The following is a 13,823-nucleotide window of genomic DNA, read 5'->3' as shown; positions in this document are numbered from 1 at the left end:
TTTTTAAACTAGAACATATCCCGCGAACCCCGGATCCGCACGATATTTATTCGCGTATCGCGTATCACTCCGTTCAAGTAGCAACAACGCAGGGTCTCATGTGAGCTACCGACGAAGGGAGGTTTTTTCGTGGGTCAACTTCTCTACAACCACTTACTAAAGAACCTGCTAACAAAGGCAGAGGTTATGCTATGCGTCCAACGAATTAAAGCTAACGCACGTCATGGCAGACACCTCACGAAAGTCTAGAGCCTGAGTGTTACAGTTACGATTCTGTGCCCGCAGCAGCCGCATTCACCCCGCTCTACCCTATCATCAGCTCACATTACGTTCCCACCCTTTAGTTACAGTTCCTCCGCATTATTTTTGACCGACCGTCTGTCGCCCTCCCAATTCACCTTCCCTCAATTGCTCTGGGTATCCTCCCTGTCAGGTCCCTCGTACTGAAATGTAAAGCCCAGCTTGCGATCCTCCATTCTCGCCTCCTTAGTCGCCAATTGGATCTCCTGCACGCAATCGTGGCCCGATGTCGGATCGACCTTCAGATCGGAAATCATGCCCTCCAGGAACCGAATGATGTTGTCATCCGTGAAATCCACTCCCCTACTCCCCTCGTCCAGAGAGCGCATCCAGAGCGTCGCGGTCACGGCCGGACTATCGAATTCCTCGTAATCAATATCATCCCAGACTCGCGTCGCGGTGCGCGTCTTGATTCGGGTTGGTAGGTCCTCAATGATATATCGGGCTGCCGTTTGGAACAAGATAGTTGGGTGGTTCGGACCGGGAGCCACGGTAAGCGGACTTCTGCGCTGTAATCGCTTGCAGGTCAGTAACTGCTGCGAAATGAACGAACAATTCCTGCCTTCTTGTCCATCTCTCGGTCCAAGGGGTTGCTCTTGTGCGTGTAGGATATGACAACCACGAGAAAAGCACCGTCTGTCCGCTTCTCGTCCACGCTCGGCTGGCCTCTGCGGGAGTTTAGTTGGATCCTAAGATTTCTCCCAGGTTTTCTAATCCATCTACGCAACCTTTCGTCACGACTACGTGGAAGGGTCCGAGCGCATCTGTTCCAAAACTTGAAGGGGAAGGGGCACGAAGGAGATAAAGAGCGGCACCTTCCGCAGGTCTGCCTAGTGATTCGACATCGAGCATGCGCGAAATAGCAAGAGGCAACCGATACGAAAAGGGCAATGGGATTCGAGTGACATAACTTTCACCCGCACGCCTGCAGTGTTAAGCGATAGATGTGAGGTGTATAGGGCTAACAAAGTGGTCCTGTGGAGCTACACCAATCGTGGTACATTCAGCTTCTGATCAGGGGATGCAGTCAGGGCGGCGACAATCCTTCAGTCTCCCACATATGGTCTTTCAGAACAATGAGCCTATTCTGCATTCTAGATGGGAATATCTAACCACAGGCAGACGCCAACCAGCCTACAACCCGAGTCCAAATCAGCATCCAAGGACTCCAGCATATTAAAGAAATACCAAATGAAGGAAGGATATCTGTCAGAATTGAAAAGAAAGTTTCCACCGAAAATAGCCAACATCCTCCGACTACCAACCCATCATATCGTGAGGAACCAGGTGTATCTACCATCCAATGAACGCCACTCGCTCGAACCGGAAACGAGAGCTTGAGCTCACTCCTCGTGTTGACGGATCACTCCAGACTTTCGAGGAAGCTGGTGGCGGCGGTGTGTGAGCACGCGCTCAATTACTGCACTATGGTCAGCTTTGGATCTCTGAAATGGTTTGCATTCACATGACGGACCCGTTGGATGCAGCTCCATTTGATGCGCCGTTGGCTTGGGTGACATTGCTCCCCGTCGCACTATTCTCAGTATAAGGGCCGAAGTACGAGAATGCGAACTCCACTTTAAGGGGCTCCATGGGTTCAAATGTGAATACAGCATCGCGGGTTCTTTCCGGCGGCGGCACATCGGGAGGGCAGGTCGGGGGATTCAGCCCGTTGATCATCATCCTCAAGAAGTTCTTGACATCCGGGCTGGAAAAGTCCACCTCAATCTGTACACCCTCCTCAGCCATGGACCACGCGAAGAGCTCTATTTTGGTCTTGATCGGATGATGTTCGAATATGTACTTATCCATGAATCCATCTGCAACCGTTCCGGACTCGTCGCGGCGCCGCTTTACGAGCGTAACTTTTTTATTGAATCTCTCCACGATGATCTTGGCTCCTTTTTCGAACAGTCTCTTTGGATGATTTTCACCCGCGGTCATGATTGGTATCGGGTCTGGACCTCGGATTTAGACTGTTAAGGTTCTGCATGCATGTTAGCGGATTTTCTTGGTGAGAGGTCCCACATTCGGGGCATTACCCGTAGGCACGCCTGTGTGGCTTCGAGTGTTGATCGGTATATTTGCAGTGCTATCGCTGCAGAATGAACTTTGTTTCGTGGGTTTGTCGTATCGAGTCTGTAAGTATGAAGAAGAAGGAAAGAGTCGGAGAACCCGAAGCACTCACCCTTTTATACACCCAAGGTGATGAGTCGTCGATCCAAGTCTGACTGGTCTCTCGAACAAGTCGCCTACGCCGAGCTGACTGAACGCCTTGCAAAAGTCACATTCACAAAAGCGCAACACGCATCGTCATGCTCGCATGTTTCAATATCAAGCTGCGGACGGGGGTGAGTTTATTTTGGAACGATGCATGGGTAGGGTAGACCAGTAAAACCATGGCGCGTTCGCGCTTTCTCGAATGTTTCGTCCAACGGAGCCATGGTTTCTCAAAGTGGAACTACGCCTCCAGGGCAGCATCCATGCTTTGAGGCTGCTGATAGTTACCCCTCGTAGGTTTCAAGGTACGTTCCCCAACTTTTTTCTCCCCACATCTCCCGATTGCCCCAACTCCTATATATTCGTCGATTGACTTCGTGGAAATGTCTTAAGCAGAGGGCTAGAACACTTCTAGCCAATAAAGAAAGTTGTGCAAGCACATATAGTCCTGGTAGATTGAAACTCATGGAACGGATTATTATAGATGTGCTGTGGACTGACACAAAGAAACCATACATCGGGATATCTACCAAAAAGATGTCCTATCTAACAACCATAACATCACCAACAATTCCTGAGGTCTCTCACACGCCAATATCCCTCAAAGACCCTTGAATAACCGTCGCTAAACCTAGAGATCTGAGATCATGTTCGTCAGCTCGTGTTTGCTCCTGTTCGCGTCAATGTAGGAGACGTACTGATCTCGACGCTTCCGGTCGGAATTGGTGCTGACACCGGCGGACTATCCCTCTGTGTGCCCATTGGTAGTCGCTTTTTCCCTCAACATCATCTCAACTCCATCCTTATTTATCTCCTCCTGCCGTTCCTGGCCCTCCCAGTCTTTTTGACTTTGCCCGAAGTACTGGAAGAGAAACTGTATATTTTTATCACGAATGGCATGCTCAACTTCGCCGGGGTTGCTGCCGTCGTCGCTCCCGTTACCGCTCCCCTCCGGCACTGTCATGTTCTTGCACTTCTCTTTCAGGGCCGGTATCATCGCTTTGTCCGTGGCGGTACTGAAGTCCAGATCCCTTCCGATGCCCCCGAGTGCCTTAGCCTTGAGAAACACTTCGGCCTTGGAGTCACCACGACGGGTTACCTCCGAATATGCCCCAGCGATATGGTGTGTTTTTTCAGGAGGCTCTCCCTCAATATCGCTTAGAAGGCTGTTGGCCAGGTATTGGAATAGGCAATTTGGTGAATCCTGGGTCATGCTGGAGGACGAAAAATAGGGTGCTTCGATCGTGGGCTTATATATGGGAGTTGGTCCTGGAGAAATCGAAAAACTGAGGTTGCAAAAAGCTGGTGTTGTGTGATGGCTTCGATGGCTTGTTTGGGAGTTTGTGGGCGATGCTCTCAAATCGATCGTCGAAGGGAATTCTGAGTTGGGCTTTGTGAAGGGCGAAATGTAAAGTACGGGTGATGAAGAGGAAGGATGAAGAAAGGAGAGACGTTGCAGCAGAGCATTTAGAACTTCCATGATGATGAGTCGTATAGTATTGCTCACAGGCCGTTGACACATATAGGAGTCAGATACACCTCGATGACTAAAAGTGGAAGACATACCGTTACGTGGTGACACCATTTACGTGCACGGGGCATCTCAAGGTTTAATTCGAAGGTCTCTAGAACGATGAGTAGACTCGAATGCTTTCGTCCCGCGACAACTGGGAGAGACCTACTGAAAAAACCTGAACCAGGAAAGGATTGAAGCATACCGTCAGATACTACATGAGATTTCACAGCACTCTTCAGCTCCCGTCCGAAGAACTAGCAGACGAGCCAGAGTCTGCGGTAGACTTGGCGATCTCTCAATCTCTAGCGTGCGTCTCCCATGCCGTGTCTAGAATTCGGTGATTGAGAAATTAAGAGCTACGTTTTGGGCCTTGCTAGAACTCGACCGGAACTCGATAAAAATGTTTTTTAACCGGTCAAGGCCCTACTTAAAAGGAATGGCGAGTGAGTCTTCAGTGAGGACAGCAAATGGCGCTCAGTTTCCACACTATTATTAGCGTCATATTTGCTTCCCCATTTCCTCAAACGCAGGAAAAGTATAACGCAGGCAACCTTCGCCTGACCACTACTCTCCTGTGTGCGAGTCTGCTGTTCTGCCTCTTCCTCTTATTCCTACTCATACTCGCACTCCTTGTCGATGCCTAACTCCGCACATGTTCTTCAGATCGACGAAGTCTGAGCACGTTTGCTTCGATACCTTTTTCTCGGCCTCTATGCATTCATACCGAATGGTAAAAAAAATGTGTTAGTGCGTCTGGGACAGTAGAGGAAAAGACAAGTCATGATTATGTATGCCCCGAACAAGTAATTCGGTATTTGTAACCATAAACCTATCTAACGTCTCTCCCTATGTCGCGAGCCACCCTCCGTAGCGAGCCAAATTCTAGGTACTTTAGTTTTAGAGCAATCTTAGCCTCCTATACATACCTGCAACTACTTAGTTCTATGCGCGTGCTGTAGACTAGCTTCTCTAGCACTCCTAGAACGTCTCTTACCTAAAAATTACGTTGGCGTCGCTACTATATCGCCGGTCTGCGGAGACGCCTTATATAGTAGCATCATAGAGTAGCTTCATTCTAACGCCATCATCGACGCGTCGCCGCTATTAATAGTTGTAGTATAGCAGTATCTGAGGCGTAAAACCTTCCTATTGCGTTGATAAGTCATCCTTGGGATCGTGGCCGCCGTGCGAGTGTGATTCATGCCACAACATGTCAGCTGGATTCCATCTCTTCCCTTGCCGACAGCATTTAATCCTAGCATAGGTGCGGTAACGTTACTCCGATCAAAACTACGACCGATAGCCAAGGCCGCTCAACGCACACATTCGAGCACCGATTCGTGGACTGTTTGAGTTCAGAATGTCCCCAATCGCGGAATTATCAGCCACCAAGGACTAGGTCTTCATAGCTGTCCATGTAATTACTTCATTTAATTACTTTGTTTTGGAGCCAGATCTGGAGTTGTTTCAGAGAAAATTCGTCATTTTGCTGCGCCGAAGTTGTGAAATTTTCATCGCACCATCCTGGTGTGCCTGCTGTGAGGAGGGGCTTCCCGAACGGCTGACAAGAGCCGTAATCAACGAGGATCGGTCTGCCGCCTTTGTCCATCATAATGTTGTTCGGGTTAAGGTCGTTATGAGCTAATCCGAGCGAATGAAGGTGGTTCACTGCTGCCTTGATCGCGTCGAAGCACATATCGTAGTTAATCTTCCGCTTTTGCAGTCGGGCTTCGAGCTCAAGCGTACGAGGGTGTCGATCTAAGGCAAGGCCAACAATACGACCCCTCCTCACAATGACACCATGATATTGGATGATATTTTGGTGTTGATTACGTCGCAAGATCTCCAGTATCTCAGCTTCCTGGAGAAGCAGTTTTGGCAATGTGTCTGTACCTACGAGCTCGTTGTAGCTTCCAATTTTAGGGCCTTTGACGAAGATGTTGCTGTCAATCGAAACCGAAGCAGTCGTGATATGCGATGGAGCCTCGGGGTATACATCTTCATCCGGAATAACAGACTTTAGATTGTCCGTGATGTCCTCTAGGCTCAAGGTATTAAGGCTGACCGGAGCTTCACCAATCCAGACTTGGTAATCCCGAGTTGTGACGGCGAACCGCGAAATTTTGCCATCGGCTGTTTCGCTGAGATGACACAAGTCCCCGAAGGACTTCACCTGAGGCGGTTGATTGTCCATATCTCGAGAGTGAAGGTGTCGGCAGTCCGGTCGAGAATCTCGTGGGCGCAGGTAGAGGATGAGGCATATAGGTGCTACTACCGAAGAATATAAGTTAGCCACTGCAAACATTATAAGTGTAATCATATAGCATTAGTACTGTACAGGAGTCTACGAGGTTTTGTGGAAGCGAAAGAGTCGAGCGTGCTTACTTCGACAGTTCCCGTTGCTCCAGCGCCTGTCGAACCCGGCATGCGTTATAGACGACTTCGCCCGGCTTTTTTTTTGGCAATATTGATGTCGGCTGGCAGGGTAGAGTAAGATTCGACCACAATTTCAGTGCAATGGTAGAGGTAATCGCGATGTTGATACGTGTCACGACGCATTCCGCCACTAAGCTACAGGTGCCAAGCTGGCGCCGACGTCTCATGCATTATCATCAGCCACACAATTTACCAGCCACAAGATTTACCAGCCACAAGATTGGCTTGGCCTGCTGACAGATGCTTTTATTACGCCTAAGACTAAAGCAGCCTGTGGCGCTAGCCAGGCTTCAATCGCAAAGTACTAGTCGGCGTTGCCACGCTTCATGAATCAGCCTCAAACGGTAGCCATAGGGCTGATATCATCTCATCCGCGTGCTAGTAAGATCTATACAATTAATACTGCTAGCCTATAGCTACCACAGTTGATAGAAAGTTGAACTGCTTAAGAGACTGCAAGTGGCAAAAATATAAAACCCACCTTAACGTAAGTAAATTTAGTTATGCGTAAGAAGTGCAGATTGTTGTAAAGACGAAGTATCTTTAATTTGGCTCGTTACGTAGGGTGGCTCGCGACATAGGGATGGACGTTATGTGTGTTCTCGCAAGATTAATGAAAGTGCCCAAGAACCAAATATACCAATATAGGGGGACAGTGAAGGAAATAATGAAGGAAATAGTGAAGGACATAATGAAGGAAACAATGAAGGAAATAATGAAGAAAAGCACCCATCCACAAAAGTTCCGCTCGCCGCATCAAGCCTTCCTTGACCTCGCCCATGTCATTATATCCTACAAAACGCTTTGGAGAACCTCCTCGAACTGCAGCGCGGCTGCGGTCAGCCTTTGAAGGCACAGCTCAAGATTGGCCTTCCAAAGAGTCAGAGGACGCCTTCCACAGTGAAAACTAAGTAGTGTTCGCCGGTTCGTTGCCTCCATTACCGGTTTCGTTAACGCTTTCGTCATTGCTGGTGCCACAATTGACCAGCCCATTGGGTTGAGCTACGGCAGGTTACGCGTCGCTCTGCAGAGAAGGATCGTAATACGACCATGAAAACTGGACGTTTTCGATTTCATCCGTAAGAATCTGGGGAATTTCCTCGCGCGGGTCTTCCAACGCACGAGCCTGCGCCTTAAGCCGGCCTATGAGGTTCTTGTCGGTGAACAAGAGGAACTTCTTCTGGCCGGTGAGAGTTTTCGCCTCAAGCTTTACATAGACGTCTCTGGACAAGAATTGATTTTTCACGTAGCGGAAGAGATCGTGAAGGGGAAACGAGTGGGGGTAGATCGTTGGAAGACTGTCCGCGAGGGACTCCGCGAGTTGCTGGACCCGCTCTTTAGATCGGTGCTGCTAGAAGCCATGATCGTGGGCTCCTCGAGTAGTAGCTTTAGCTCTGCATGCAAGTAAGTAAACTAAGGGTGGTAGGGATATCTGTAGATGCCTGCTTACTTGTAAACTGGGTTCGTAGTAGTGGAGTCGCGATTTCGAGATTGACGGCGATGAAGGAGTGCGTTTCTCGTGGAAATGGAATTTTCGATCTTGAGCTTCGAATCGTAGAGATGGAGTGTGAACAGTTGCTGATATGGTAAGGAAGAAGGGTAATTCATGAAAAGACGCGCTTTTATACCCTCCTCATGATGAGTCTATTGCACCCTCCGGGGCTCGGAAGAGGCCACAGAGAGTCAAGGACAGCAAGTGACTGTTATTGAAGGACTCACGAGCCGCTGATGACTCCGGGAGACACTGCTCCTACTTACCTCAGGCATCCATAAACACCGGTCATCGTGAAATGACGGAGTGGTGGTAGACGTGAGGTCGGCACGCGAGGAGGATGATGCACCCTCTCAAGGTCCTCTCTTCGATTAGAGCATTGACAGGCCTCAGTACTCAGATATTTCCCCAGTGCCAGACTTTAAAGGCATTCGAAAAATGCTTTCCGAGTAGACGGGCGCAAAATTCCGTCATCCAGGCTTGAGGGCACGGCTTGGTCACTGACATATTCCAGCTTCTGGCGAGACGTATTATTCTATGACTGCAGTCTTGCTAAGCCAATACTATGAACAGACTCCTAGGGTGATGAACGAGTCAATGGAGGGCGTCTTTCGTGGCGTATGCGCGCTATGGTCAGTCACCTGCCAGCCACGGCATACGAGCCGCTTCTTCGGCATCGACGCGCGGGGTAAAATGATGTGGTATCAGCGTCCTACGTCAGTGATAAATTCACTGTACAGTTAGCAAGGCGCTCTGAATAGAGGGATGCAAATACCAAATATTTCAGATAGGGTGCAAATGTTAGAACGCGTCACGCATTTGCACTAGATTAGTGCGTTAGTGCGTATCAAGACAAAGGCCTTAATTACTACATACCAGTTAGCATGTTCAATCGAAATTTGTACCGGGGGCCTTAGTACCTACGAAAACATTCATAACGCACGGTCCGGTGGCTGAGACAGCCCTAGATCACGCCGTGGCAGCAGACCCCCATACCCGCAGAGTTGGTACGACTTCGGGCTAGCGAAAGAGGAAAATGGCGGGGGCGGGTGTGGCGATGCCAAACAGAATAAGGCTAGACTTTATGATATACAGAATATACACGATAATGATGATACAGGATCGTAGCCCAAATGCCCTCGCTCCTTGTTGCGCCTGTTACCAGATTCCCCGTGAGACGATGTGTGCGAAAGCGAACGTTACCTCGACCCAGATCTCCCGTCAACCTGCGCCTTAGGCACCGCATTCTCAACCCTCAGCCACTCGCCGTTAAACGCGTTGATGAGCCACGAGCTCAACTCTGCCCTCACCATTAGCAAACACATCCCCATAAACCTCTCAGCAAGTGTATCCACTTACTATCGTAAACGATCTTATTAGCATTATGGAAATATATGCTATGATCGCTATCCGGAAACATATGCATGTCGTAATTCTCCTTGCCCGAAAGATCCAGCTTATCTAGTAGCGTAAGGGTATTCTGCATGTGCACGTTGTCGTCTGCGACGCCGTGCATGACGAGGAAGCGCACGTTGCGGGAGAGCGATTCGACGTCGTGGATGCTGGAGTTATCGTAGCCGGTGGGGTTGTTTTGGGGCGTGTGCATGTAGCGCTCGGTGTAGATGGAGTCTGGGAGGCGTTAGCGGATTCGGGGTTAGGAGAGGCGGGGGTTAATGGTGACTTACCGTAGAATCTCCAATCGGTGACGGGGGCAACGGCCATGCCGTATTTAAATGTCTGGCCAGCGTCGGTCTCGAGCGTCTTGAGCGTCATGAAGCCTCCATAGCTCCATCCCCAGATTGCCATTCTCTCTTCGTCGACGTGCTTCTTCTTGGCCCACATCTTGGCCACGGCAATCTGGTCATGAGCTTCGTAGGACCCAATATTGGCCCGGGTTATGCAGCGCAGCTTCCGACCGAGGTAGCCCGTACCGCGCCCGTCGACTGTAACCACGATATACCCAAGGCTGGAAGCAACGTAAGATTGAAAGTCGACCTTAAACTTCTTGTCCACGGTCTGCGAGCCCGGCCCACTGTACTGATAGAAAAGAACAGGGTATTTGTGCTTCTCGTTGAAATGTGGGGGACGACGCTCTAAGACGTTCAGCTTAAAGCCGTCAACCTCGACAGTCTGGTATTTAAGGATAGGGAGCTCGTGCTGGCGGGCGGTCTTTTCAAGCGCCTTGTTCTCTTCCAGGATCTTCTCGTACTTTACCTTACTAGAAGGAGTGCTGATGATCTTCTGCCAAGGGATACCGGGGCCGTCATAGGTTATCAGGGCATAGCTGCCGCCGGTGGAGAAAGAAGCGTCATAGTAACCCGGTGCGGCGCTTTCCATGACTTCCCGCTTGCCTGTGCCGTCAAGATTTACGACATACGAGTGTCGCTCAATAGAGCTACGCTCGGTTGAGATATAGTAGACCAGGTTGTTAGTCAGGTCAACCCTCGATGGCGCTTCAACCACCTCCCACTCACCCTTCGTAAGTAGAATTGGTTCAGCGCTGTCCAACGGACTGAAGTATCCAATATGATCATATCCTTCATGGATGACAGTGTCGATGTATCCATCGTGGTTTCGGCCATTACCAGGGTCCGATGGCACGAAGGTAGTCCGTTGAGAGACCTCAAACCATCCCCCGTCCAGAGCTTGCACATCTTCGGTCCTCGCAGTCTTGCCTGCCCGGCGCTCGACGTCCATGAGAACAATCTTAAGAACATCGCTCTCGCGGTTGGTCTCGCGGACGAGGACTTTCTGGCTTCGCCCGGCCCAGACAATCTCAGTAATGAGGCGATTGTCATCCGCAAAGTCATCTTCGATCTTGACGCTGAACACCTCCTGCTTCGTGATGTCGTAGAATTGGAGTGAAACAATGGGATTAGGTGCGCCAGCCTTGGGGTATTTGATGTTGCGCACGACAGGATACGCCTCTTGTCCAGGCTTTGGCGTCGATCCGTCTGGTCGGGACATGAAGTATTGGACTGGGAACGTCGGCACGGTCGACTCATCTGTTCGAAGGAACGCAATGTACTTGCCGTCTTCCGACCACCAGGTGGCACTGTTCCCCTGGAAGACTTCTTCTTCATAGACCCAGTCCGGGACGCCATAGAACAGTTCAGTGCCTCCATCCTCGGTGATCTGAATGACGCGATCGGAGTCTAATTTGCGAAGAAACATGTTGTTGTCCCGCGTGAAGACGACAGCATCAGACTGCGGGGACCAAGAAGCTAGCTGCACAATGCCTTCTGGATTCTCCGGGTCCAGAGCCTGGGCGGTTTGGGTATCGACGTCAAAGATCCAGTATTTGCCTGTGAACGAATGCCTCCAATTCTTCTGCTCTTCCGAAATGACAAGCACTTTCTTAAAGTCTTTGCTGGGCCAGACGTTGCTCGGATAGATGAAGTTGTCACCGACGGAGAAGCTCCGTTTCTTCATCAGAACAGTCTTGCTCCCAGTCGTCTGCGCATTGCCCTTGTTCCTGATGTCTTCCACCACTAGGTATTCGTTGTCCGCCACTCCCTTCTCGAGTAGGAGCCCATCCTGGCCGGTCGGGCCCGCAATCCACGATACACTCTGTTTTGAGGCATACCATTGGCCATTGAGAACACTTTCAAGGGTGACCTTCTTTCCCGATCCTTTGGTTGACGTTGCGAACGGGTCGTGCGGACGAGTCGACGCATGCTTGTAGCTCCCGTTTGAGAGGAAAGACACCAGCGCAAGCCCCCATCCCACGACGCATATCGTGCCAATGATCCACAATAGTCGGCGCGTCCTCTTGTCTACTGGCTGGAGAGTATGAATGCGCCCATCTTCTATATCGAATCGTTCCCGCGCGCGTTCAGCTGCCCCGCTATCGTCATCTCTGTACTTCTCGCTGAGCTTCGCACGCGATGCGCCGTTGGTTTCTCTGTCATGGATGTGTTCGAGGACTAACGACGTGGTCGATACCGAGGAAACGGAGCTGCCTGAACTGTCTTCAGAAGTGCGCGCTGAGGTCTCGTCGCGAGTGAGAGGCTCCGTCTCCTCGTCGTTCACGGCGCGCTCGCGCGGCATGGTAATTGTTACTGTGCTGGAGCGACGGTGTAAAATGGTACCATTTTAAGCGAAAGGAAAGAAGGATAACTACTAGAAGCAATAGTAGTAGCTCTGCTTAACGGGCGATCAAATATGTGGGAGGTCCGGCCGCTCCTAGATCTATCTTGCCTAGAGGACAGCGGAGCGCAGGGCGGAGGTTTGAAGTTCGGAAGCTGTCCGAAACGAACCAAGCCAGGTGCACCCCTCGTAAGATGCTAAGAACCTCACAGCACAGCACAAACAAAGAAGACAAGCAATAATTCTTCTATTCACGCCCCGTTCGGGACTGATTTTGAAACAGGAACCAAGAGCCAAGTCGCTAGCTGTACCCTTCCGAGTCGGAATGCGTACCTTGGCCTGCTTCGTTCCATCATCCGTCTCCACTGGTCTACGCGATCAAAGAACAAGACTTCTATTCTTGCTTCAAAGCCATCATCGCATCTCGACGAGCACTACCAGCTTGATGCCAGTCTGGTGGTAGGTGCTAGGTGCTGAAAGGGCGCCTTATTTGCGCAGTTTATCCAGTCTTGACCGACGGGTAGGCTTCTTCGAGCTCTCCGAAAGATGACTTGCTCTAAGGATCCAATTCTGTGATCGAGAAGCACACTTGCCAAGTGCATGGATGAGACGCCAACCCTCACGACTGCAAAGGGCCAAGATAGTCCTAGAAACCCTTAGCTGAAACGTTTGGAGACGCACGAATGTAGACATACCTCTTTCATCGTTCCAATGGCATACATTTTGTCGACCTCGGACCGGAGACCCTTGATCTTGATACGGATATTGGTGCCCTTCTCAATGATCTGGTCTCCGTTATCAGTCCACTGCGGAGGTGTCGCATTCGCATCGAATTTGATGTCGGATGGAATCATCTGCCGCACGTTAGTGGACGGATAGCGCAATTTCTCGACTGGCAGAGCGTACGTTGCGTCCCACAAATGCCTGCAGAGAGCCACAATCGACGAAGAAGCCGGCTCGGATGACTGAGGTAACCACGCCGTCCATCTGACAGCCGTTAGCCTGGTCCACACGGCTCCCACTTGATATCACATACCACCTCCCCTTTGTATGGCCTCCACACAATTGCCTTATAATGTACGGTATACTCGGCAGCGCCGGAGCCTGGAATAACTTGTCCATCGGAAATGTCGAATGAATCCAATATGCAGACGATTGTGAACTTTCCCGTGCTCGAGCCCTCTTCTTTCAGCAGGAGCTCTCGATGTATGTGCGAGCGGATGAGCGGGCCAAAGTAGGACGGATGAAGCTGGATGGTCTTCTCCAGTTCTTTGATAAAGAACATGGTTATTGCGTCTTCAGAGGTCGTGCGGCCTGGTGAGATTGCGGCACTCTGTGCTGATGTGGAGTCGGGCAAGTAACGAGCAGAGGTAAAATGCGGAGCCCTGGTTTGAATGGAATTAAGCGACTCTATTGTCTTCTTATTGTCTCTGTGAAGGCCCGCTCGTGAGTGACGGTGACCGCGCGCAAAGCCTCAATAGAGAGGCGCCTCCAACCCGAATATCAAGTACAAGCCCAGCAGTCCATGCGCGCGTTTCCCGGCATATACGCGCTTGTTTCTGGTGTCCCTTGGGAGGCAGGCGACGTTTATCGTGGGACAAAGGCGGATCGTGTAGCTGGATAGGCGACAATGCCGTTGCGCCTCGAAGAAGCTCGAAAGAAGGACGGTCCGTGCGCTCGGCATCGGTGATAGGTTTCGCCGCGACACGTGAAAGTCCCCAGAACATCCAGTGGATCCACTCGTGGATGTCGTGCCACGCTCACCTATCG

The 13,823-nt window shown here is 50.6% G+C and overlaps 5 protein-coding genes across 5 annotated transcripts; all 5 read right to left on the bottom strand.

The window, feature by feature from the left end:
* Nucleotides 1–332: 332 nt before the first annotated feature.
* On the bottom strand, nt 333–2,244 carry BU26DRAFT_601583 (uncharacterized protein; the record flags this gene model as incomplete). Its single annotated transcript, XM_033835268.1, has 3 exons — nt 333–809; nt 854–968; nt 1,775–2,244. The coding sequence occupies 3 exons, from the start codon at nt 2,242–2,244 to the stop codon at nt 405–407; spliced, it is 990 nt and encodes a 329-aa protein (XP_033688464.1). The 3' UTR covers nt 333–404.
* Nucleotides 2,245–3,262: 1,018 nt separating this feature from the next.
* On the bottom strand, nt 3,263–3,733 carry BU26DRAFT_588411 (uncharacterized protein; the record flags this gene model as incomplete). The annotated part of the gene is made up of 1 exon (XM_033834712.1): nt 3,263–3,733. The coding sequence occupies one exon, from the start codon at nt 3,731–3,733 to the stop codon at nt 3,263–3,265; it is 471 nt and encodes a 156-aa protein (XP_033688463.1).
* A 1,729-nt stretch (nt 3,734–5,462) lies between these two features.
* On the bottom strand, nt 5,463–6,230 carry BU26DRAFT_560758 (uncharacterized protein; the record flags this gene model as incomplete). The annotated part of the gene is made up of 1 exon (XM_033832828.1): nt 5,463–6,230. The coding sequence occupies one exon, from the start codon at nt 6,228–6,230 to the stop codon at nt 5,463–5,465; it is 768 nt and encodes a 255-aa protein (XP_033688462.1).
* Nucleotides 6,231–9,017: 2,787 nt separating this feature from the next.
* BU26DRAFT_477688 (putative dipeptidyl-aminopeptidase B) lies at nt 9,018–12,200 on the bottom strand. The gene is made up of 3 exons (XM_033825616.1): nt 9,650–12,200; nt 9,324–9,593; nt 9,018–9,264 (listed from the first exon to the last, which is right to left on the bottom strand). Exons 1-3 carry the CDS (start codon nt 12,012–12,014, stop codon nt 9,164–9,166), a joined length of 2,736 nt encoding a protein of 911 aa, XP_033688461.1. The 5' UTR covers nt 12,015–12,200; the 3' UTR covers nt 9,018–9,163.
* A 401-nt stretch (nt 12,201–12,601) lies between these two features.
* On the bottom strand, nt 12,602–13,432 carry BU26DRAFT_223207 (DNA-directed RNA polymerase II 19 kDa polypeptide). Its single transcript, XM_033820782.1, has 4 exons — nt 13,090–13,432; nt 12,960–13,040; nt 12,749–12,907; nt 12,602–12,699 (listed from the first exon to the last, which is right to left on the bottom strand). The coding sequence occupies exons 1-4, from the start codon at nt 13,336–13,338 to the stop codon at nt 12,673–12,675; spliced, it is 516 nt and encodes a 171-aa protein (XP_033688460.1). The 5' UTR covers nt 13,339–13,432; the 3' UTR covers nt 12,602–12,672.
* Between the last annotated feature and the right edge of the window lie 391 nt (nt 13,433–13,823).

Source organism: Trematosphaeria pertusa (genome assembly GCF_010094035.1).
Source record: "Trematosphaeria pertusa strain CBS 122368 unplaced genomic scaffold BU26scaffold_3, whole genome shotgun sequence".
In the NCBI taxonomy this organism is placed as follows: Eukaryota; Fungi; Ascomycota; class Dothideomycetes; order Pleosporales; family Trematosphaeriaceae; genus Trematosphaeria; species Trematosphaeria pertusa.
This window is presented reverse-complemented; position numbering and strand designations above follow the sequence as displayed.

Coding starts and splice junctions, on each gene's coding strand:
- BU26DRAFT_477688 (XM_033825616.1), bottom strand. CDS start 12,014: ATGCCGCGCGAGCGCGCCGTGAACGACGAGGAGACGGAGCCTCTCACT. Junction 9,594..9,649: donor CACCGATTGGAGATTCTACG/GTAAGTCACCAT, acceptor AACGCCTCCCAG/ACTCCATCTACACCGAGCGC. Junction 9,265..9,323: donor TAATAAGATCGTTTACGATA/GTAAGTGGATAC, acceptor TGGTGAGGGCAG/AGTTGAGCTCGTGGCTCATC.
- BU26DRAFT_223207 (XM_033820782.1), bottom strand. CDS start 13,338: ATGTTCTTTATCAAAGAACTGGAGAAGACCATCCAGCTTCATCCGTCC. Junction 13,041..13,089: donor GGCCATACAAAGGGGAGGTG/GTATGTGATATC, acceptor AACGGCTGTCAG/ATGGACGGCGTGGTTACCTC. Junction 12,700..12,748: donor CCATTGGAACGATGAAAGAG/GTATGTCTACAT, acceptor AAGGGTTTCTAG/GACTATCTTGGCCCTTTGCA.